The 23,838-nt window shown below is 43.3% G+C and overlaps 1 protein-coding gene across 1 annotated transcript; it reads left to right on the plus strand.

Annotated features, from left to right (window-relative positions):
• The first annotated feature begins 2,576 nt into the window (after positions 1-2,576).
• Positions 2,577-23,838, plus strand: LOC136678524 (neuronal tyrosine-phosphorylated phosphoinositide-3-kinase adapter 2-like). The gene is made up of 7 exons (XM_066656571.1): positions 2,577-2,672; positions 6,640-6,839; positions 13,355-13,635; positions 17,771-18,877; positions 22,092-23,021; positions 23,161-23,258; positions 23,358-23,838. The coding sequence occupies exons 2-7, from the start codon at positions 6,661-6,663 to the stop codon at positions 23,586-23,588; spliced, it is 2,826 nt and encodes a 941-aa protein (XP_066512668.1). The 5' UTR covers positions 2,577-2,672; positions 6,640-6,660; the 3' UTR covers positions 23,589-23,838.

Consider the following 23,838-nt stretch of genomic DNA (forward strand, 5'->3'; position numbering starts at 1 on the left):
CTTTTAATGTTCTGTTCTGTGAGTGAGTGAGTTACAAGCCATGGTCCATGAGGTGCTTTGCATTTAACCATGGAGATTTTACTATGACATTTGCCTTGTGGTGAGGGCTTGTTTTGGTGGCTCCTCATAGAAATAGCTAAAAATGTTGACCTAGAACTTCAGTTCAGTTCCTAGTGCTCTGGGTGGACTAAAGGTAACGTATTGGTGTCCCACTTTGGTTAGCGAGCCATGGATGTGGAAATAAGCAGCTGTGAAACTTTAATGAGAGCCTGTCATCCTTTAAATGGTCTGTCTTCACCCAGTGGCCAGGCTGGTCCACACCTAGCCATGGAAGAGAGAAAAAAAAAAATAACAGAACACTACTCCATGACCTCATTCTGCAGAGAGCAACACACCCAAATCCAGTTAACGGTGCAATGGTCCACCGAAAATCAGATTTACCCATTTCCCTCCTTTACTCCAGATGTATTTTATCCCTGGATCATTTGAGACAGAGCTACAAAGCTAATATAGCTATCAAATAATAATAACAAAAACTTAAATAACCCAGTGAGCACTGTCTGAAGTCCTGCGATGAACCATGACTAGAACTTGGTCTTCAGTTCTATTTCTGCTAGCTCTCCTATGGGATTTCTAATGATATGTTAGCACTATTCTAAATACTGTAATGGCATTCTACATGAAATACAGTGATCCAAAGCTTATTCAACATATTGCTGCCCAATAAAAACGTATCTTCAAAAGAGTAACTTGACAGAAGTAGAAAAATCTTAAAATCAGTGTAAAAAGATTTTATTCTAAGTAATTTTGGAGCATTTGTCTTTGTCCATTCAAACAAAAAATTTCACACAACATTAATGATATCTGTCATGTTCAAATGATGTAGTGAACTAAAAGTCAACAGATGCAATTTTACAGTGTATCCTTCAACCAACATCCTCCACTAACAAACAGATATGTCTTGGCTGATTGACTACATTTAAAGTAACTCTCTAGGAAAAGACCACATTTCCCCTTCCTTAGCAGACCCCCAGGGGTTTCATGACCTTGCTGCACTGACCTTTATCACTGATTCTAAGCTGTTCCTTTGAGGTAAACACAAAGCTATGGGTGAGAGGTCAGAGCTGCCTTTTGTACTCATTCAGCAAAGACCATGGGGGCAAACTGAGGGTATGTTCACCCTTGACCCTGAATATAATATTACACACCCCCAACCCTCATTTGATCACAGCAGAGGTTATGTTAAGCTGTGTAATGTTTCCTGAAGCCTCCGTGTGAGTAAACAGATATTTTTTGGCCGCTGACACACTTCAGCCCCCTCCTTTTCCTTATACTCTGCTGGGTGCTTGTTCAGGAACAGACTCACAAATGGAGGGATGGAGGGAGGCTGGGGAGGAGGGGGGGAAAATGGAGGGAAAAAAGAGGTGGGGGGGACTGAGACTTGTGCAAAACAACAGATCACTGCCCCCCTTATCCCTTTGTGTCGACAGCGATAATCCATCAGAACAAGCCCCCTCCGCCCCGCCCCGTCCACCCCATCCACCCCGTCCTCCTGTCCTCCTCCCGGCTGGTGCTGCCCGCCATCCGTCATGTAAACAAACCACTGTTTTTGTCTTTTATGGGTCCTGTGTAAAATTTTTCCCAAAGACAGGCTTTGATTGGACTTTAAAGCATTAAAATATGACCAGACCCCCATTTGCCAGGAGCATGAAAAAGCTGTGAGACTACAACGGAAACAAAAACAAACCACAAATGTCTTCCTCCACTTAGAGAGCGAGGGGAAAAGGAGGAAAGGGAATATCAGTGTGGGAGTTATTGGGTGCATGTGCTCGCTGGGGGTCTTGTTTACTAGCTGAGCAGAGCTGGGAGTGGCTCTGGCTTCATGCCTGCCACAGCCTAATGAGGTCACACCCTGCCAGTGTTTATCAGCCAAGGCACTGCCCCCTGGGCTGTGATTGACGTGAGCTTGGCCCCACCCCTTTTACTACAGCCCACAGCCTGATCACAACAACAACAGAGCAGAGAGGGAGCTGTCCGCGGTGCTGAAGGCAGCAAAGAGCAGCAGAGTCGGGAATGAGCGGCAGAGTCAGAGAGTGGAGCGAAGCAGGGAGGGAGTAGAAGAGAGGGGGAGAAGGAGGAGGGATAGAGGCGTGTTCTTTGTGTTTTTTTGGGGGGCTCGAGTTAATCTGTTGTGGCATCCACACGTAGAGGAGCATCCTTGAAGTCGATGCCCAGATTTCTCTGTGTTTCTAAGGGGAGAGCTGTATTGTTGAGAAGCATGCTGAGATTTTGTCCAGCTGTTTGAGCTGTGGGAAGACTTTTGGAATAATGAGGAAGATGCTTCCAGTTCCCTCCAGTGTTGCTCCTACCTCCAGCCTGGTGTAGACTGCATGGTCAGATGAAGAAGGACACATCCACTGGACTTGGGTTAAGTTTTGCACCCACACAAGGAAGTCCAGGGTCCTCTGCTGCCCAGGAAAAGGGGCTCCAGGCTGGGTAACTTCAGCTGCATCCCTCCCTGGAGCTCCAGGGTTGCCATGGTCAGTTGTTTGACTTGAATTTACAATGGCCAGCACTTCTCATGTAGGACAAGAGTTGGATTCTCAGGACGTCCTCCATGCTTGTTTCCAGCTGAATGGATTTACCTTGGCAGGTGTGCACCCCAGCCAAGAGTAAGTGATCAAGATCTTCTTATAATGTCAGTATACTGCAAAGAAGCTGAGAGCATCAGCTTCTAAGTAAAATTAATTTGTTTTGAGTTCCCAATAAGGCTTTTCCTCTGCTTTACAGCTGTTTTGCCAGAAACAGTGTGGCTAATGCTGCAGTTAAACTTTACAAGGTTTCAATGTGGAAGGTCCGTTGTAAATACATAGAATCAGGACAAATCTGTAAACTATTTGGATGCAAGATTCTGTGCACGACTAAATGCAATTATATAGGATGAAAAAAAGAGTTTATTTACTTGTTATGCTATTGCACCATATTGCACAACTATATAACCTATTGCACAACTATATAACCTATAGTATGTAAAAAAAATAACCATTTTAGAAATGGTTCTGCGTCTCTAATTGTAGAACCATCTTTGGTTCCTTTAAGAACTTTTTAATAGATGACTTTTAAAAGCTTTTAATGGAAAAGTAGTTTAGGGTTCCTTTAGGAGTGCCCTATTTTTCAAGGACCCTTCATGACACCTTGATTTAAAAAAGGTAAGTATATGCTGCGCTTGCACAACTATTCCATCTATATATCAGTTCCTCTGTATATTCTGGACTACAGGTTGTTTTTATATAGAACTTTGTAGAATAAGCAACAGGCTGCAGGAACTGTGCATAATGTATACATGTTTTTTATTTCAAAGAAAACAAAGATAGTTCATCTATGACACTGGTCCAAAGAATTCTTTATTTTCTGCACTTACTGAATTCATAGAAGTGTACAATTAGGCCAAGAACCCTTTAGGAACATGTTCAGTCCCCCTCTTTAATGTTCAGTCCAGGTTCTATCTCATTCCATCCACTCCCTGAAGAACCCTGTCACTCAGTTGTTGTGCTACATGCCTTGACACTCACTTTCAAAATTTGTGACCCTTTCCAGTCCCAGACCCCCGTAAGTTTTCTAACTTCCCTAGTTTTAGAATTTGTCCATATCTAGACCTTCTATAGTTTTAGGTCTCCTCCAGTTTTAGACCATCATAGTTTTAGAGCTTCTCCATTCCCAAACCTTATTTAATTTTTGAACATCTCCAGTTCTATACTTTCTCCAGTTTTCAACATTCTCTAGTTCTAGACCTTCTCGAATTTTAAAGCTTCTCTGTCAGAAACTCATGGAGAGGTGAGAACTGTAGGTGGAGTCGAGTGCAGAGCAGAGAGAGGGTTAAACGAGGTAATAAAGTAATGGGAGAGAGGAGAGAGAGCGGGGGAAAGGTGCAGAGCTGGTGCAGGGAGTGATGAGCAGGCTGTGTTTTTGCGGGCGGCTCAGAGGATTAATGAGAGCAAACGTCTCCGGGGCTTAAAATCAGGCAGCCGTCAGGAGAGCACTGGAACACTGCCTTCCACCTGGAAAGAAGTGCTGCATTGAATTTACCTCAGTTTATTTTTACACTCTGGAGTGAACACTAAGTGTCTATTATTAAACAATAATAAAAATATTTAAAGTATTTGTTTTGTTATTACATTTTATTAATGTGCACCACTACATTCAGTGCAGTGTTTATTTCAGTGCAATCAAGTCCTCTGAATATTTGTAGCACTGTACACAACACTTCTTGCTGAGAGTGTATTTTTTTTAATTAAGTGCTTAACCTTAGGGCTTATTACTGAGTAATAACAATATATCTAATATGTAATAAGCTATGTAATTATACAAACAAGGCCATATGGGCTCCTGAAGCATAAAAAACTCCAAAGAATGCTTAAAGGGTTTATGCTTATTGTTAGCACTTGATTGGAAGACTATGCAGGGTTATTTTCCCAGGTTTAATAAATCCTGAAGCTTATAAAAGCTTATAATACTGTGGCTAAAGCTTATAATATGTGGTGCAAACAAAATTATTCTCAACATATTTCTAGTAGATAGTGAATTATTCCCAGTAGATACTGAATATATAATACATTCTAGATCTTACTACACACTGATTCATTAATAGTACTGAAGAACCTAGAGAAGTAAATAGTGCATAATTATTAGTAAATTTTGAATAATTAATATTAGGTATTTAATAATTAATAGTAGTTAAGGAATATTGATTTTCTAGATGAATAACTGGGGCATAAAGGGTTAATAGCAGACAAGGGCTGTGGAAGATGCTGCACAGTTGCTGGTCTTAGAAGTGACCGTGTAATTCCCATCTGTCTGCCCTCCCTGCCCCCTCCTCCATCCCTTATCTTTCTGCCCATCATTCTTTTACCCCTCCATGTCTCCATCCCTCAGTCCCTCTGTCACTTATCTGTCCATCCCTCTGTCCCTCATCCCTCCATGTCTCCATCTCTCAGTCCCTCCACTCCAACATCCCTCCATTGCTCCATCCCTCTCACACATAAACAAGCATGCTGTCAGCCTCTGCACACTGACCTACATAACGGCTCTCTCTCCCTCCACACTGCAGATGTGTATCACGCTTCCACCCCCCCTCCACACACACACACACACACACACTCCGCACTGCTGCAACACACACACACACACACACACACACACCTCACAAGGAATAAAACATATGAACTGGACAAACCTTCAACTTTATTAGACGTCCAGGAGTCCTGAGTATCTGATGAAGACACTTTTGCATAGTCGTTTCTGATTGGCTGCCCTGTATTATGCATCATGCATTGAAACACTCTTTATAACTTCAGCCTAAATGGGGCGGGGCTAAACAGCAGTAGGCTGTCTATTCAAATGTGTGCATGTTTGTGACATCACAAAAACACTCATCTAAGTTTGGAGAGTCTGCACGAGGGTTGGTTTTGTCTACATTAATCTCTTGATGAAGGTTTTAATTGGACTTTAAAATTGCACAGAATTCCACTTATACGAATGACCGCTCATCCTGAGCTTGTAATTCAGAGCGTGAGAACCGTTCTGTGCTGACAGAAGAATCTCATTGACCCAAAATCCACATGTATGACAATACTCCACGGACCCCCTGCGCAGAAATAGTTCAGAAAGCACCCCACTGCGCACAAATGGGTTAGAGAGAGTCACTTCTAGGACGAAGAAGGAAGCCGTGTCTCGGAGGGATCAGGACGCTTCCTGCCTCTTATCTGTTCATGCTCTCGCTGGAGAGAGAGAGAGCTCCTTTGTTCCACCGCTGTGCTGTGCTTGAGGCTTTATCTGCATGAACTGAAGCTGTGTGCTGGTTTTTTTTTCTCTGACTGTGACTGCACCAGCCCCTGGAGAGGGTGATGCAACTTGTGGTGGTCATAATGACGCAACTATTACCACAGCACTGTGCCCAAGTGAGAGCACACTCTGCTTAGGCTCACTGATGACTGGCCACTTCAGAATCACTCTCCCTAGCAGCACCACCTTGAATCTGTTGAGGATTCAGCTTTTCATCAGTCGTCAGTTTCTAAGCACAGAGCTCCTCTTGACTGGTGGACCACCAGGAGCACTCACGCTGCTATGTTAGTGTCATCACTGTGCTGGGATTTATCCACCTCCCGAATAATATCAGGACAACGGTGGTCCAGTGGTCAGAAACTGACCATATTTTTTGATGTAGTGGACCTATTTATAAATTAGGAATGGGATATGGCCGGTACTGCAGTGCTGTACAAAACGTGAGGCCAACATTCATTCATTCATTTCCATCTGTTGCTCTGAATTCTTTGTTAGCCCTTAGTTGGTGGACTATTTTCAGGGGTGTAAAAACTTCAGCAGCCACTGCTGTGTCTGATCCACTTGACCCAGCGCAACACACAATAACACTTGCTGAACAGGCAGTGGGGAAAAGTATGCAGAGCAACAGACGAACTACAATTATGTGTAATTGTAAAGTAAATATACAAACATGACCCTGTTTGATCAGTGGAGCTGAGAAAATGGACAGTAAATGGAGAAACAGTAGGTGGTTCTAATGTTATGGCTGATTGGTGGTCAGTGTGTGTTTATATTAACTGAAGTGTGCTGTGTTTGCAGAATGTCCAGTCGGCGTGAATCATGATGAGCACCAAGAACGAAGACACATTGCGATTTTTCCAGTATGTTGAAGACAGTGGTCTGAGAGCGTACAACGGCCTGGTCACTCAGAACCTGGACCACGTGTGGAATGAGAAGAGCCGGAGCAGCGGTCAGGAGAAAAACGACAAGAAGAGAAAGCAGGACGAAGCTGGTAAAAGGTCAGTGTGTGACATTCGAAGATGGACACAGTCTTTAAATCAGCCTGCGCTGAGACACATGGGTACCCCACATCTGAGGTCAGTGCTGTCAGTAATGCAGCCACTGTTATGGCGGATGCCTGATAAGAAATATTATAAACAAACAATGACATCATCGTTAAAGGCAGGTCCACTGAAATTCAAGATTTCAAAATTTCCCTTTGGCTTTGGCACAGTGCCATGGTTTGGAGTGTGAACATGTGTGTGTGTGTGTGTGCCCATGTGTCCCTGCTTAATTATTCAGAGTTGGACATATTTAGGCCTTGTTCTGGTTCATGGTGTGTTTTTGTCCTTGGCCGATGTGGTGAAGGTGAAATGTTTCCTTACACTGTGTCTATCAACATTAACTTTTTATACACAGCCGTAACATTAATAGCCCCTCTTTGTTTCTATACCCATTGTCCCCTTTATCTGCTCCACTGACCACACAGGAGCTCTTTGTAGCGCTACAATCACAGACTGTAGTCCACCTGCTGCTGTGCATACTTTTGTTAGACCACTTTCTGCATGTTCTAGGGGTATGATTTGGTATAGGTAGGATTTGGGTGGTGGATTGTTCTCAGGACTGCAGTGACACTCACGTGGTGGTGGTGTGTTGTGCTGGAATGAGTGGATCAGACACAGCAGTGCTGCTGGTGTTTTTAAAACTCTGTGTCACTGCTGGACTGAGTATTGTCCACCAATCAAAAAACATCCAGCCGGCAGCGTCCTGCGTCCACCGATGGAGGACTAGAGGACGATCAAGTTAACACAGTATTTCAACTCCAGCAACACTGCTGTGTCTGATCCACTCATTTAAGCATTTCAGGCAACATATACTAACATACCACCACCTGACATTTGAATATGGCTTAATATGTCATACTAAAATTCATTGATGGTGGTAGTGTACATGCAGGGAGTGAGTCAAAATAGCCCCCAAAATGATTTACCATTTAAATGAACTATAATAAGCAATGGTGTGAACCCAGTAGTGTCAACACATGGAGACGTCCTGTTTCAATCACCACAACTGTGGAATAAAAGAGTATCTAGAGTATCACATGTTAAACCATTATAGAACAATAGCTATATTTATATCTCAGCATTTGCATTATGTATGAATGTTAGTGGGACAATGTCCAGCGCCTGTCCTGACCTCCTCACCCCACCCCCTTTAAAAGAAAGTGTAGAGTGAGTCACTGCGAGTGACCCGAGCAGTTCCAGTGAGGCGTGTTGAGCTGTAATTTTGCGTACGGTGAATTTGTTTCTGTGGTTGTAGAGTCTGCAGTGGCGCTCTCCTTAAAGCACCTTCCTCTCTGAGCTCGGCTCAGCTGTGTGAGAACGATGATGACGATGGTGACGTAACTCTTCGCTTTCTAGGAAACCTCCCTCAGCACCGCGGGCACAAGTCTGCGCAAACACGTCTGAAAACTCAGCTTTCACTGTTACAGTTGTTTAGAAAACTCTCCACAATGAGATACACTCTTCTTCAGGAGCGGGGTTTAATAATACAACGTCCGTTAAGCCTTTACACCCTATGGTTCAGGATTAAGCCTATTTTTCCTTTCAGTAGAGCTTCTACATTCAGGACAAAACCCGAATTCTATACTCATTGCCCCATAAGTCCCCCCCCATATCAGTGCATGTATATACATATACATTCTATAGTTTTTAGACATTAGCTAATCTTCTGAAGCCCCTGCCCCTTTACTTCAGCGACAAACATTGCTGTGAGGGTCTGACAACAGCCACGAGAGCGTTTCTGCAGTCAGGAACTGATGACAGACGTTAAGTTCCGTACCTCAACCCAAGGTAACAGAGGGAGTTTCATCATTCTGGATTCCCCTTATACCCCTCTAGCTGACACTTTGCATTGAGGGTAGTTTTAGGGTCATGTTCAGCTGCTCCTATTTTATAACGATTTGCATGTCATTGGTTGCACACAAAGCAATTGCCTCTTGGAAGCTCCATGACACAAACTTTGTTCTCTGTGTATTTGACGTTCTGTTATCTAGAACATGCTCACGTTCCTGATCTGATAGTGATCTCATCCTCTACTCCTCTTCAGCTCAGCTGTTGCTGCTGTAAAATATTCATACGTCGTGGCTTGAAGGAGGAAAAAAATCTGGATTTTTCATGAAGCATATAACTGGGTCAATGAAGCGACCCATTTTTTTACAGGAAGAGAAAGAGAGAGAGAGAGAGAGAGAGAGAGAGAGAGAGAGAGAGAGAGAGAGAGAGAGAGTGAAAGAAGCAGAGAGACAGGGAGTGATAAAGGGTGACATAGGCCAAGAAGTGAGTGAAAGAAACTGAGAGGAGTTGGAGGACGGAGGGAGGGGGGTCAAGATATAAAAAAAAAGTGGAGAGAGAAAGAAGCAGATATAGAGAGGAAGTGATAAAGGGTGGCAAAGAAGTGAGAGAGAGAAAGTGAGGGACAGAGAGAGAGAAAGAGAGAGAGAGAGAGAGAGAGACCCTGTTAGAAAAAGCTTTAAGTGTGAAGAGTCAGGAACACTGCTGGCTAGAGACGTGTTCTGCCTGGTGACAGCTGCAGCTGCCACCAGCCAATCATATCCCTCCATTTACTGCTAGAAGGCGGGCCTTGTCTCATTCTCTGTGTTCCTATTGGTCAGATGCCTCTGTCTCCAGGAGAGTGTGGATATTTTACCCACAGAGTCACGTGCTTCTCTCCAAAAACCTGCCTCAAAGCCCTGAACAATCACAACACAGTGAGAGAAATCAGGATGATTCAGATGTTTACATCCGGTCCAATATAATATTTAATATTACATCAAATCAAACTTCATATTATGGATGCACACTTTTATTACAGTATTGCATGTAATAAGTAATAAATAAATTACTCTCAAAACAGGTAAGCAAACATATTTACATTTTACTAAAACTATTTGTATTTTTTTTCATATTAACACTAATTATACATGTTAAGAAACGTGTTTAGTCAGAAAGCACAACAGAGCAGCACTCGTTGCATGTTGAGTTCTGAGTAATCAATATTTTTCAAAGGTCCACTACTGTATTACTCAAATGTAAACTGCTTCATCCTGTTCAGGGTTACAGTGGGTTTGTAGCCTACCTGGATCCACCGGGTGACACAGGAACACACCGTGGGCAGATTGCCAGTACATCACAGTGTTATCAGCACTGTCAAGACTAAAGTTGTGAATAATAAACAATATACAGCAAAGCTCTTATTTACATATCAACAATAAGCAGAACATCAAATAAGAATGAAAAAAAAAAACATCCAAAAAGTATGATTTCGCCAATTTCAAAAAGTGCATAATTCAGTGGTTGCAATGTAAACAAAGACAATTAAACGAATCTACAGTGATCCCTCGTTTACCACGAAGTAGAGGAAATATATATTTTTAAGTATTTTTAAGTCATTCTATAGTGTTTTTCAGCTGGAACTACATGTGATATCCTACCAGTTTCTTTAATAGATTAATTCCTAGGCTGTGAATTAGCGTAAGTAAATTTCACTCGGATGTGGACATGAACAATACATGTACTGTACGTAAGAGATACTTGTAAACGATTGATTTTGTCACCTACAGGCCTAGTCTAATACATGTAAATGATAATAAAAAATACTTTTAATTTACACACCATAGGAAAATGATATTTTTAGCCACCTAGTCTGCGATATAGCGGCCATAAGCCCCCTTGAAAAAAAACGCGAAGTAGCGAATCCGCGAAAGATGAACCGCGAAGTAGCGAGGGATTACTGTATGCTCAGTACGTGTTTGTAAACATCTCATGTAATATACCATTACATGTAAATGAGGGCTCCTTACTCTGAAATGGACTGAAGTGGAAAAAGAAGAAGACAATGATGATGATGGTGTAAATGAGGAGCTTTCCCAAGGTTTCAGATGTCTGGTTTCATTTACTAACATTCAACACTTCAGGCACTGTACGTTTCTTTGTAACAGCGCAATACATCTTAAAAACAAAAACCCTTCTCAATATGTTTGTTTAGACCTTATCTTATGAATTAGGCAGAAATGTAGAAAAATTGGTAGATTTGCATTTTATGTTAAATTTCATGGTGTTTTGGAGCTTTTCTCTTTGTCCATTTTTTCTAAAACATTCAAAACAATATAAAATACAGCTGGGATTTACAAACAGTGTTAAAAAAACAACTGAAAACTCTTGATATGATGGTGATAATATACAAATCAATAAAAATCAATAAATATATCAGTAAACCTCAGTCAAAGCGACTGACTTTAAAAGACAGAAGGGCAGTTTATTACATTATTAATGCCCCTTGACTGGTGGTTTTCTCTGGATTTTTTGGGTCATATCCTCGCAGTCTGGACACTTGCCTGTGTGTGATGTGGGCCAGGAGTGTAGAAACACTGCCTGCACCATCCTGTGACACCTGTTCTCCTGCCCCTCACTGTTTGACTGAACGGAGGACAGACAGACGGCTAATAAATAAAACACTCGGCTCACAGCCTGTCACACACACACCTGCGCCAAAGTGGCAGTCTGGCGATTTGCGGACCACTCTTTTATCTTTATCTCTCTCGGATATTGGCTGTTTTACTGCTGACATTACTGTCCAGCTGAACTTTATCTGTTAAAGATTACCCAGCTGCTCTCTGGGATGACTTTTAGAGGTTATGGAAATATAGGTGTTCTGATTTTTACAGCGAGCTTGTACATCAAACAATTTGATTTCCCTTAAGAAAAGTTAAAAATAATTTGTGACAATAAATATATTAACCATCATAACAGAAAGCATTTTGTAAGTATAGTATACAATAAGTAATTATTATGTTCCCATTGATCTCCAAAAGTTAGTTTATTAGTTTAATACCTATTGTGATGTCACAAGGACAAACATATTTTCACATGCCCATCAATTTCATCTCAGACATTTAGCCCCTCCCACTGATGCTGAAGTTATATGGAGTGTTTCAGACTGTTCTGCTCGCTGATGGCCTTCACAGCAGGGTTTTCACTGCAGCCAATCACAAAACTATTTGTATGATGAGGAGTCTGTGTTTGGACAGAAGTTTGTGTGTGTCTGTGTGTCAAGTGTGTGATGGAGTTTTGGTTGTGGTTTCTGTCCAGCACTGTATGCTTTCTCTTATTGAGGCCTTAATTCCTCTCCTCAGCCATGTGTGTGTGTGTGTGTGTGTGTTTGTGGTGTATACGGAGCAGCAGATTTTGTGTCTGCTTTGCATGGGTACCCAGTTGCTAGGCAAAGTTAAACCCCTGACCAATGAACCCTTCTCTCCAGACTCCTGCTGTTCAGCAGCTGTGGGGCGGTGTGTGTGTTGGAGAGAGAGAGAGAGAGAGAGAGAGAGAGAGAGAGAGAGAGACAAACAGACAGAGAGAGTCACTTCTACTCAGTTAATAAAAGCCTCTCTGAGGTTGCCAGGTGTGTCTTGTGCTAATCTAGTATTTCTCACTGCTGACTCTAGGAACTACAACCCTGCTAAATTGTTTTAGGGAAATCAATTTCTGTTTCTGGCTGCAGCATAAATAAATTTGACTTTGTGTCTTAAAAGTTTGACTTATTTTCCAAAAAGATACCAATATCTCAACATTATGGCACCTATTTGTGAATATTTACATATTGGGAATTAACTATTTGAATCAGAGTTGATGAATTACAAAGTCAAATTTATCTCTTATTTACTCAAAGCAATGACTATGGATCATACAACAATGATTTATTATGTCACAACAATGACTTGTTTCCTCCATGTTTTGACTTGGTGTCTCAGTAGAGTAACAGTGTCTTGTATTAGTTATTATTTTGTCATATTAATTCAATATGTTCAGAACAAATGTCAGTTTTTTGACTCTGTAGACTGCTGTACTTTATTTTAGTCCTGTGCCCTCATGTAGTATATTATGTGTGTTTAACTTTACATTCACCTTTGTGTATGGTTTTTCACGTGTGTGTATATATGTGTGTGTGTGCGTGCCTTTGTCATCAGCAGCACTGAACTAATGAACTGGACACTGGATTTACTCATCTGAGAGAATGGCCTGGTCAGAAGTATTGATTTGTGTTTAACCCAACTGTGGGCCGCACTCTCTCACACACAAAGGCTGAGTGAAGGCCTCTGCTCAGCAGAAATTGATTTCTTTAAGCTGACGACTGGGCTGAATTTAAAGCTGGACAGTGGGGAACCTCTGTTGACCTGTTTTCTGTTTTTAAAAGAGAAATCATTCATGTCCAGCACCAAAAAAACAGTAAAATTTATTATTTATGAAATCAACTCACATTTGCTTGCAGGTGCTGAGAGAATCATATGCTTCATAGAGTGGGTCCCCTACATGCTGGCAGCCATGTTTAAAACAGGCATTCCAAATCTCTTAATCAACCAGGTCACTGGGTGTCAGTGCGACAACTGTTTTATGTTGTTCTATTTTCTCTCTCTCTCTCTCTCTCTCTCTCTCTCTCTCTCTCTCTATCTCTCTCTCTCTCTCTCTCACTCTGTGTTCAGGACGGGCGAGGAGGTTTTAGCGGAGGTTAAGCTCCTGCGCATGGCCTGTGTTGGCATGCCGGCCCCAACCGAGTGCATGTCTCCAGTGCAGACGCAGCTCTGCAGCCGCTCACAGTCACTGCACTCCGTGGGTGGGGGAGAGGAGGAGGGTAGCCCCACAAACCGCAAACAACCTCCACCCAAACCCCGCCGAGACCCCAACACAAAGCTCAGCATCTCCTCGGAGGCGGTGGACTTCAGCAGCTCCACCTGCAGAGCTGGAGACCCCGACAGGTGTGACGGTGAGTTAAAGCCAGAACTTACAGAGAAGACCCACATATCACAGCAATCTGCAGGGCCACATCCATCCAACACTACCATGAGCAATAAAATCTAAAGAGAAGGAATTGTTAAGTACTTCAGCTCAGAAACTTCAGTTTCCAGACTCAGAAAAGGATTAATTTACAAGGGTTAATGTCAGTCTTATTGCAGTGGAATGTAACTGATCATTACAGCATTAACGCCATCACCCCAAAGCCCCATGCAATATTTTGGAATGAGCTGGAGAGGATCAGAATATAACCATCTAATCTCAGTATCTGACGTCAGTAATGTTGACTGAATGCCATCAAATGCTCACAGCAATGTTTCAATGTCTGTTGTAAAGAAGTGGTCACAGTAGTAGCACATTTGCAGTTAGCATCATTGGCTAAAAACAGTCAATTTTTGTTTGGTTACTGGTTAACACACCAACCACAAACCACCAAAAATAACCCCCAAAAAAACAAACAAAAAACCAAAAATAATTATTAGGTGTACACATAGGTTTAAAGCGTTGTTTTGTGTAACATATAATTGTAATTAATTCTTTTTTTATGGTACCTGTTACATAGTATTAAAATGACTAAAATGTCATTTTATTCATCAACAAAAAATATCAAAACATGAACTAGATTGAAAATGAAGGGGCGAGAAGAATTTATGAATCGCTGCATTCGAGTTCCATCAGAAAAAAACGCTACAAAAGCATGTGCATTGATTTGTTCTGTTCTTTTAAAACATTAGATGATTTAGAGATGGTGACTTGATGTTAGGAGCTGCGTGTTAATACTTCACTTATATGTTCATTTTAAATAAAGGTTTTTAAATTGTCACTTTTAACATTACCTTTAACATTTGCCATAAAATGAAAAAAGAAAACCCTATCACTCTTCTCTGTGAGACCTAACCATGGGCTAAAGTCTTTTGTTGGATCCACCCTGGCCCTGTGCCAAGCTGTGAACTAGGCGAGTTGTTAAGTTATTAAGTGGCGAGTTGTGTTGTGTTATGAATGAGGGCACGGCTTGCCGGCGGCGAGATTGGAAATCTCTCTCGTGTGGAGTAGTAGTAGTAGGCGGCGAGTTTGTTGTAAGCAGCGCTGCGTCTATGAATGAAGGCTTAAGGTCATCTGAGTTTGTTCACGCATCTTCTGCCCAAACCGCTAGTGTCCTCAATTACATCCCCATTGTTCTGGCCTGCATTCCCATGCAGATTAAAAACAAGAGCATCACACTCTGGTTTTAATAAAGTCCCGCTCCGCTACTCTGCTCTACTTTTTTTTTAAAGCATTATTATTGCAGGAGGAAGGCATGGGACTCACACTAATCAAGTTACTGGAGCAAGTTATTGGATTTCAAAGCAACTTATTGGATTCCAGATATTATCTGTGTGAAAAAAGGACTGAAAAAATAGAACCCACAAAACGATTAGTTATAATCTGCCACATCTAAAGTCTACAGTGTTTTAAATGCAATAAAAGTACCATCAGCATAAAAAGATTAGCATGGTTTGTGTATGATGAAAGTTTTGTTAGATTTCATATTAGGGCCAAAAAAGCAAGTATTGCAATACACTACACATCACTTTGATGGTTTATATATTTGAGTATGTGCCATTAAATACATAATGGCTGTTTTTTTAACATTAGGTGAAAACTCCATTCCCCACTACAAAAAGACTAAGATTAAAATGTTTTACATTAAAGCAACACTAAGTAAGATCTGGTATTTTTGCTCCTGAGCACTCCGCACAGTTACTGAATGCAATTCACGTTAACATCGCTGTCCTGAAATCAAAGGGGAGGTGAGGTGTGCTTTCCTACCCTCCTTCAAAAGTTGCATAGTGAAGATTCTGCAGTGCTGAGCCCAGAGCAGCATTGACAGAGGGTCTATTCTCCCTTTTACAGGTCAGAGGAACATCACAATGATTTTGAAGCTGTAATATTAAGGTAAAAATCCTACATAGTGTTGCTTTAACATCCATGGAAAATACATGGTTTTGATATGTGTAAAATGTATTACAAATCCCTTAGAAAAGCATCTATGTGAAATAGTTCAAGTTAAACCCTTATATTATCAGGTTATTCATTTAATGCACTCATCTGAGACTGGTCAAGATTGAATAACATCGGTGGTGAGAAGTGGTGAGCGGTGAGAAGAAATTACAATAAAATAAACAGGACATTGACTTTGACTTGAGATTGGTCATGACGGGTCAGCTGCATCATCGTACAGCCTTCAGGCAATGGCCAATATAGGAATAATAATGAATAAACTATGTATTGTGGCACTGCAGAGCATTCTGGGAAAGTCCAGAGCTTTCAGAAAGTCCAGGCTGTGGAGTGCTGTGTGAAGGCATTAAGTCAGTGGTTATGTTAATATTGTTGCTGTAGCTGCTGAGATTCCGATTGGATGGGGATCGCTGATCTTCCTCAATGCCACGGCAACCAAGCCCACAGAAACAGAGACCCCCTATCACTCCTCCAATCCCCAAGCCAGCCCTCAGCCTTGGCCAATCAGAGTAGAGCTGACAGGAAGTCAGATCGCCACGGCAACCAATGTGGAAGAGCTTAGCTCACCTAGCTCGGCACGACTCTCGTCCAATGGGGAGCAGAGAGTGGGGGATGTTCCTTACTGAGAGGAGGGTTGTGAAGGGTGGGGGGGGGGGGGCTGAAAGGGGGTTGGGTCTGATTGGGGGGGGTGGTTGATGTGGATGATGAGAGTAAGAGGAGGGAGGGGGGAAGGGCCCAGGCCGCTTAGGATTCATTCAGGAGGAGCGATTGACCTAGATTTAGTTCCCCTAGAGGAGAGAGCGAGGGTAAACACATCCGCTAGCGGAAAGCAGGAGAGAGAGAGAGAGAGGGGGGGGGGGGGGAGAAAGAGAGAGAGAGAGAGAGAGAGAGAGAAGGGAGATGGGTGCTTGCAGAAATGATCTCAAGACTCCACCACCCACTTTCACATAATTAACACATTTATACCGTCTTTTTTCCCTCCTTTAAAGCCCAGGCATGCGCAAGGCCGCATTGTGACTCACATGCGGTGCATGAAAAATGACTTTAATCTGGGTGCAATGCAGTTTCACACCTCTCCCCCTCACCCCCCTCTCTCTCTTCCCTCTCTCTTACTATGATTTTATCTGCACCTATCACATCTTTCAAGCTAATATTCTCCTCCTTCCAGATAGAGGTTCTTTATTACCAAGTTCCTAATCGATGCGGCAAATCAAGGATGCCAAGTAGGCAATACAAATAGTGCCATGCTGCTTCGCAATGTCAAGTGCTTTCCCCCCCTGTAGCACTTGATTGACTTAAGAAGGGCTTAAGCAGGAGGTTAGTTAAAAAAGGGGAAACACCAAATGATGTAGCACTGTTGGCATTCCTACATCAAACACCTCAAATCCTGTGGGTCCAGATATGTGTCGACTCTGCATACCTCCACACAAGTATTTTAATGCATACTTACACATATTTAAGTATGCCCAAGTGTGCGTGAGTTATTGGCGATGCCACTGGTATGAAGGGTGTGCCAGGACCATCTGGTATCTGAATAATTTAAGATGAAAAAAAAAATCTCTGGTGCATTGCTGATGGTCAGTGCTTTTTTGCTTCTGAAATCAAAGACAAGCAAAGCATTTCTCATATCCCTGCAGACCTTAGCTTTGTGCAGTTGACTTCACTGCGGATGCTACCACGTGATTGACAAGGGATTGTTAAAAAATGACTGGAAGGTTTAAAACAATACCCCTGAAATTTCACAGGCGAAGGGTCAGGAAAGGTTTAGGTAAGAAGATAGTGTTGGAAACTATGTTTTAGGCTATGAATATGAAGAAGAGTGAAATACGTTGCCAGTTGCCTGCGGCAGACAAATGATTTCACGGGAAGGCTTTTGAAAAGCAGCTTGTTCAGCAAAGTTGAAAAATGATTTGGAATCTTTGATTTATTTCTAAACCTCTTGCACAATTTATGAAAAAACTAAGATTGGAAAAAATATTCCAATGGACAGATTTGCTCCAAAAAATCCAAAATTTAAGGTGCAAAGAAATCCTCACCCCTCAATAAGAATATCCCTTTCTGCTTGACACTAATACCCGCTGTGTTTCTTCTCTTTGCATCTCATGCAGCCATGCAAGGCTGTGGTGAGGACTGCAGGAGGGTGCCACCTCCGAAGCCCAAGCGGAATCCCAACACTCAGCTGAGCACCTCATTCGACGAGTCCTACGTGCGGAATGCCACCTCCAGATGTTCGCCCCCGATGCCCCACTGCCGGGATGTCAAGGCTCCTTCTCCTCCATCTCCTCCTTCACAGCCTCAGAGCCCACAGCAGGACTCAGATTCAGAAGAGCCTGTTTATATTGAGATGTCAGGCACCGTGGGGCGGGATCTGCCCAATCGTAATGATGACGAGGAACCAGGTGAAGCAGTGTACGAGGAAATGAAGTACCCACTCCTGGATGAGTTTGATTCACGTTGGGATCTTTCCAGTTGCAGGTCGCAGTGTGTCACTCCTTGTCCTTCTGATGTAGACACCCATAATCCTTTGAGTCGATGTTCCACACCTAGAGGAACACCACTTTGTGATATCCCTGCACCTTTCCCTAACTTGCTGTCCCATCGGCCTCCTTTACTCGTCTTCCCCCCAGCTCCAGCACAGTGTTCACCAAACTCAGACGAATCCCCGCTTACTCCTCTGGACATGGCTAAGCTGCCAGCGTTGGACAATGCTTCCTCTTATGGCAAGTCTCCGACTTCCTCCTCCTCCCTGGAACCCCTTAGCTCTGCCTCCACCTCGCACATAAGGCGTGCGGAAAGGGAACTGACCGCAACTCCAACCATAACCGTCTCAGGTCGTTCCTCTGCGCCTCCTCTGCCATGTGCGCTCTATAGGAGCTCTGGTAATTCCCACAGCTACCAGCGGAGCCACTCGGCCTGCCCCTCTCCTGTGAGCATGGGCCGCTGCCTCACTCCTCTCAGCCTCATGAGGACCCCAGCTTTCGATGGACCTTTCTCAGGACCTGCCCTGCCTAGAAGCGCCTCAGCAACACCCCACGGCAAGGGATCTCCGCCCCAGGACCAATCGGGACGCCTTCATGGCTCCATGCAGAATGTTTCCTCCGGACGCTCACGGACGCCCACCAGCCCACTGGATGAACTTACCAACCTCTTCACCACCGGCAGGAACATGCTAAAGAAAAACTCCAGTGGCAGGAAGAGCAAGGAACCTGGCGAGAGTGAGTCTCTCTCTCTCTCTCTCTCTCTCTCTCTCTCTAACTATCAATATGTTCTAAAATGAGAAATGTGTCAATCAATGAGTGAATCAACATGGGGCTAAACATGCTGTCAATGAGATAAACAGTGGACTACCAAAGTTGTGTACTCAGTGGGAGTGAATTAATAAATAAGAGGACTCCTGTATATGAAATAATGAGGGCCCTTAAAAATCAACAAAGCCTAATAATGACTTTATGTGCTCTATATCATCACAATCAGAACAAAACCTTATTACATTCCAAACAGTAACTTTACAGGAGAATGATAAACCTTTAAGGAAGAAACATTATACCCTTCTCCACAAGTGAACACAGTACTGGGTCTAAAAGAAATTTCTTTGGCCTGCATTGGTCAAAATACCACAAGGATCAACCCCCACAGCAGCATTCTCCCCCTATCTAAACAGCCAGTTTCAGCACCTGTTCCTTTAAATGATAATGAGTTACTCAACACAGCAGTTCCCTTTCATTTCAGTTCTTATTTTCTATTTTTACTCAGTGCTCTTATTTGTCCATCCCCGTGGAGTCTGTTTTGCTGCATTTAACCACGTTTGCAATCTCACATAAACACAGGTCCAGCATTGTGATTAAACAGACTCACGCGAGGGGATGGGGCAGGAAGTACCTGGACTCTAAATAAGACAAAGCACAAAGTCAGAATAACTAGTCTTGTTTCACAGTGTGTGGGTTATTGGGCTCCAGATCCCCATTTTAATGTGCACAGCCAAACAAGTGAATTTCTATAATATAGATCCTTTATGCATGCATTGTCTGTAACAGTTTATCCAATTCAGGGTCGCGGTGGGTCTGGAGTCTTCCCGGAATCACTAGGTGAAGGACACACCCTTCACAGGGCGGCACACACTCACACATTCACTCACACACTTTGGTGAGTCGCCAATTCACCTACCAACGTGTGTTTTTGGACTGTGGGAGGAAACCGGAGCACCCGGAGGAAACCTACGCAGACACAGGGAGAACACACCACACTCCTCAAAGAGCAGTCACCCAGAGCAGTCCCTGGAGCTGTGTGACTGCGACGCTACCTGCTGCACCATTGTGACACCCCTAATATAGCTCAATAAAACAATTTTATTCCAGAGCTTTTTGGAGTATACAATTTGTTCTAATTATAGTGTTAAAAGCAGCTAATGTTTTCAAATTAAGTCAAAACCAAACACATATGGAAACTGGAAATATGAGGTTTTGTTCTGATAGCAACAATGCACAGCACAATGAATCAAGTGCTTTCTATTTTAATTCAAAGGTTTCTAAACCTGAAATTTAAAACGTGAAGATGGCTTCATTTTTCTCATCATTTCTTGCTGCAGGACTTTTGGCCTGGTTCCTCCACAAGCTGGTTTAATCTGTGCACTGCAAACAGGCTAGTGCAGATCATATGATTTAATCCACAGAGATTAGGGGCCAGGGCGGCCTGTATAGCTCCATGGCCGCACTACAGAAGCGTTAAGCCACGGCAGCACATTACTTTTAAATATGTAAACACAGGGTTTAAACACTGGCTACTACACTCCTACAGAGGCCCCTTGCCAAAAGTGGCGTTTCAGCATTGCAGGAGACATAATTAATGGTTTTATTATGAAGAAAGAGTCCCAAGCTCATGAAGATGAGGTGGCAGCTGATTTGAATATGGCTTTTGTTGTTCACGGTTATTTCATTGCACATTGTATGGATTGTTGAACTCGAAATGGCACTTTGCCTATTGTCTGCATCACCGTGCCCATGACTGTGCACTTGTGTAAGAGTGATGAGATGTAAACTGTCACTTCCCATTCACTGCATCTCTTGAGCAATGACCTCCACGGGTACCCCCTGGAAGAAAGGTCAACTCAACAATCCCGTTTATAGAAACAGCTTATTCCCTCAGAAGGAGACGGAGCGTGCTTCAATGGAAGCAAGCCCAGCGTTTGGTTGCAGTGTTGTGCGCGGATGAAGTGATGCACGAGCTCCTGCTGGCAAGCTGAGCGCTCATCCTGGTAACAGAGGAAGGGAACTCCCTGCAGATTCTCCCTCAGAGGAGCAGCAGACCAATCAGGATGCAGGTCACGGCCGCCCTGTTGCAGTGAATGTGTGAAGCTGGGAGCTCTCGGTGGGAAAAAAAAAAAAAACAACAGGCAGCAACAGAGAGCTCTGCACTACCTGCACAGACATGTGCTCGGCTTCAGCAAAACAACAGAGCCTTTTTCACAACAAGCACTTTCAGCTCATGCAATTAGCACAGTGTTAATTAGTAGTTTTCAGTGGCTCAGGTTCATCTGGAACATGCTGCTGTCAAGCGTCCTGTAAGTTTTTTTTTATACTGGCTTTGTTGGTGCTGCCTAGTTGCCATGTGGCATGTAGGTCTTGCCTGGTAGGCATGTGATTTCCCTGTGTTGCCAAGGGCTATGTTTACTGAGCACATTTTCATATGGATCACTGGCAGTTTGCACCTGTGCCACACCTGCAGTCCATCTCTCTGAGAGATGCAGTTGGCCCTGTTTGTTCAGGAACATCATCTGTCTCTATTGTGGGTGGAAAACAAATCGTGCTTGACCTAGTTATCAACCCAGCAATCAATGCTGCCTTGCAGGCAGATTAAACTGTCCTGGCAAGTGCTAATGATGCACATTTTCTCAGGGAAACCCAGCAAATGTTGGAGAGAAGGAAGTACAAATAACTGGAATGAACTGACAGAAACCTTTTATAAGAGCAAAGATGAGAGAGTGTGCCATTTTAAGAAAGGGTAAAGCTTTATCTTAGGGCTACCTTCTAACTGATTTAGCTCTGAAGAAATCCGGACATAACGCCTTTACATGCCAAGGCAGTATAAAGAGAAGCTAAAGAAAAGAATGTGTGTCCCAGAGATTTTGCAGTTTTGAAGTTGTGCAGAAAAACAAGCTCAAGTCTTTGGCAGTAGCAAAGTGACACCAAGTGGCTGACTGCCATTAATGCAGTTAAAAGGTGTCTGTGTTCGAGTAAGCCTGTGTTTCTCAAGCAGAGTTGAGTATTTTGGTTTCAAGGTTGTGTTAGCTTTATTATTAATCCAGGGGTTCTACATCCATCCAATTATGAACCACTGGAGAATGGGCATTATTTGTTTTTAAGAATTGGTAGTCACCGGATTGCAGAAAGTATATGAATATTTCTAAGCTGACCTGTTTAATTTCTCCAAAAGGTGAATCCAAAGGGAGGTGCCACAGCTCAGAGTCCAAGCGCGAGCACAAGGAGAGGAGCCATCACAGCAAGGAGTCTAAAAGGGACAAGGAACGCAGCAGCAAGTCCTCACATCGACGTGAGAACAAGGACAGGGAGGCTAATGGCACTGAGGCTCTCCAGAGACGAGACAGCAAGGACAGAGGAGTAAGCAATGCAGAGCCATTACCCAGACACGACAGTAAGGATAAGGGAAGCAGCAATGGAGAGCTGTTACTGAGACGAGACAGTAAGGACAGGGGTTGCAACAATGCAGAACCTATGCCAAGACGTGACAGCAAGGACAGGGGCTGCAATGGTCCAGACCTGCTTCCCAGACAAGACAGTAAAGACAGAGGATGCAGCACAACTGAGCCTGGCTCAAGACATGAAAGCAAAGACAGGGGGTGCAGTACAGTGGAACCTTTACCCAGACGAAACAGTAAGGACAGAATCTGCAATGGCCTTGAGTTCTTGTCTAGGCAAGACAGCAAGGACCTCTCTAGGAACGGTCTGGAACGGTGTGACAGCAAAGACCGCAGTTACGAACTCTTACCCAGGCATGACGGTAAAGATCTGAGCAGGAACGGCCTGGAGTGCAGGCGCAACAGCAAAGAAAGTGGAAGGAATGGTCTGGAATCTCGTCCAAGTAGCAATTACAATGCAGACTGTAGCCGAGATGGGAAGGAATGGAACAGTAATGGGACGGACATTGTAAACAGAAGAGACTGTAAAGACAGAGGGGTGCACACGACGGATATCTTGACTCGACACGACAGTAAAGAAAAACCCAGCTACAGCACAGAATCGCCCAAAGCACATGATAGGGATACAAGGTCAGAACTTCCATCCAGTTTGCCCAACCGGCCTGGACGATCCCCTGTGAGTCCCACAGGGACCAACAAGTCCTTGGGTAAGTCCCTGTCACTTTATAAAGAAGTTCAATCTTATCCATGGTCAGACATTTGTAAAAGACTAATTTCTTAGAACATCTGAACTTTAACAACTAGGCACATTTGATTGCAGTAAAATATTTAAATCTCTACTTGCAGAAATGAGGACAGTTTCAAAGGTGGGGCGCTCCCCGTCTACACCAACTGCACCATCTCCGCTGGGGACACCTCAGAGACAACCTCCAGAAGCACAAGAGGTAACAAAGACAAGATCTTTGTAGTCTAATATTTGTAGATTGTAAAGAAAAAAAATCACATTGTGAATGACTGTTTTCTCCTTTTCTCCTCTCCTGCAGATGCCCCCCATGCCGTGGGCATACGGTGACAGCATGATGCTGGAAATGATTGAAAGAAAACAGCGTCTTTGCCGTGAGATCAGGTCACGTCAGCGGCTCCCTGACAGGAGCCCCTGCAAGAAGGAGACCCTGCCAGCCATTCCCAACTGGAAGAAGGCCAATGGGTCAAAGAAGTACGGGCCTCCCCCTTACCCAACCCAGACCACAGTCTTCTGGGACACAGCAATCTGACTGGTTGCTGAGCACTTCAGGACTGAGGCTTGCCCTGCTCATTAACATAAAAATGGCAGAACAGCCAATTACAGTGCTCCTAGCAGCGGGCTTCACATAGCAATACTTCAGAGTGGGCAGATTGTCAGGTTTTCGTATCAATGTTTATATTCTAATATTTTTGTATCGTGATTCCTTGTAAATGAACCCAGCATTAACAGATATTTTCTAAACAATATGGAATATCTTTGCAAAGAATATGTAGTTAGGC

This window comes from Hoplias malabaricus, chromosome Y (genome assembly GCF_029633855.1).
Source record: "Hoplias malabaricus isolate fHopMal1 chromosome Y, fHopMal1.hap1, whole genome shotgun sequence".
Lineage (NCBI taxonomy): Eukaryota > Metazoa > Chordata > Actinopteri > Characiformes > Erythrinidae > Hoplias > Hoplias malabaricus.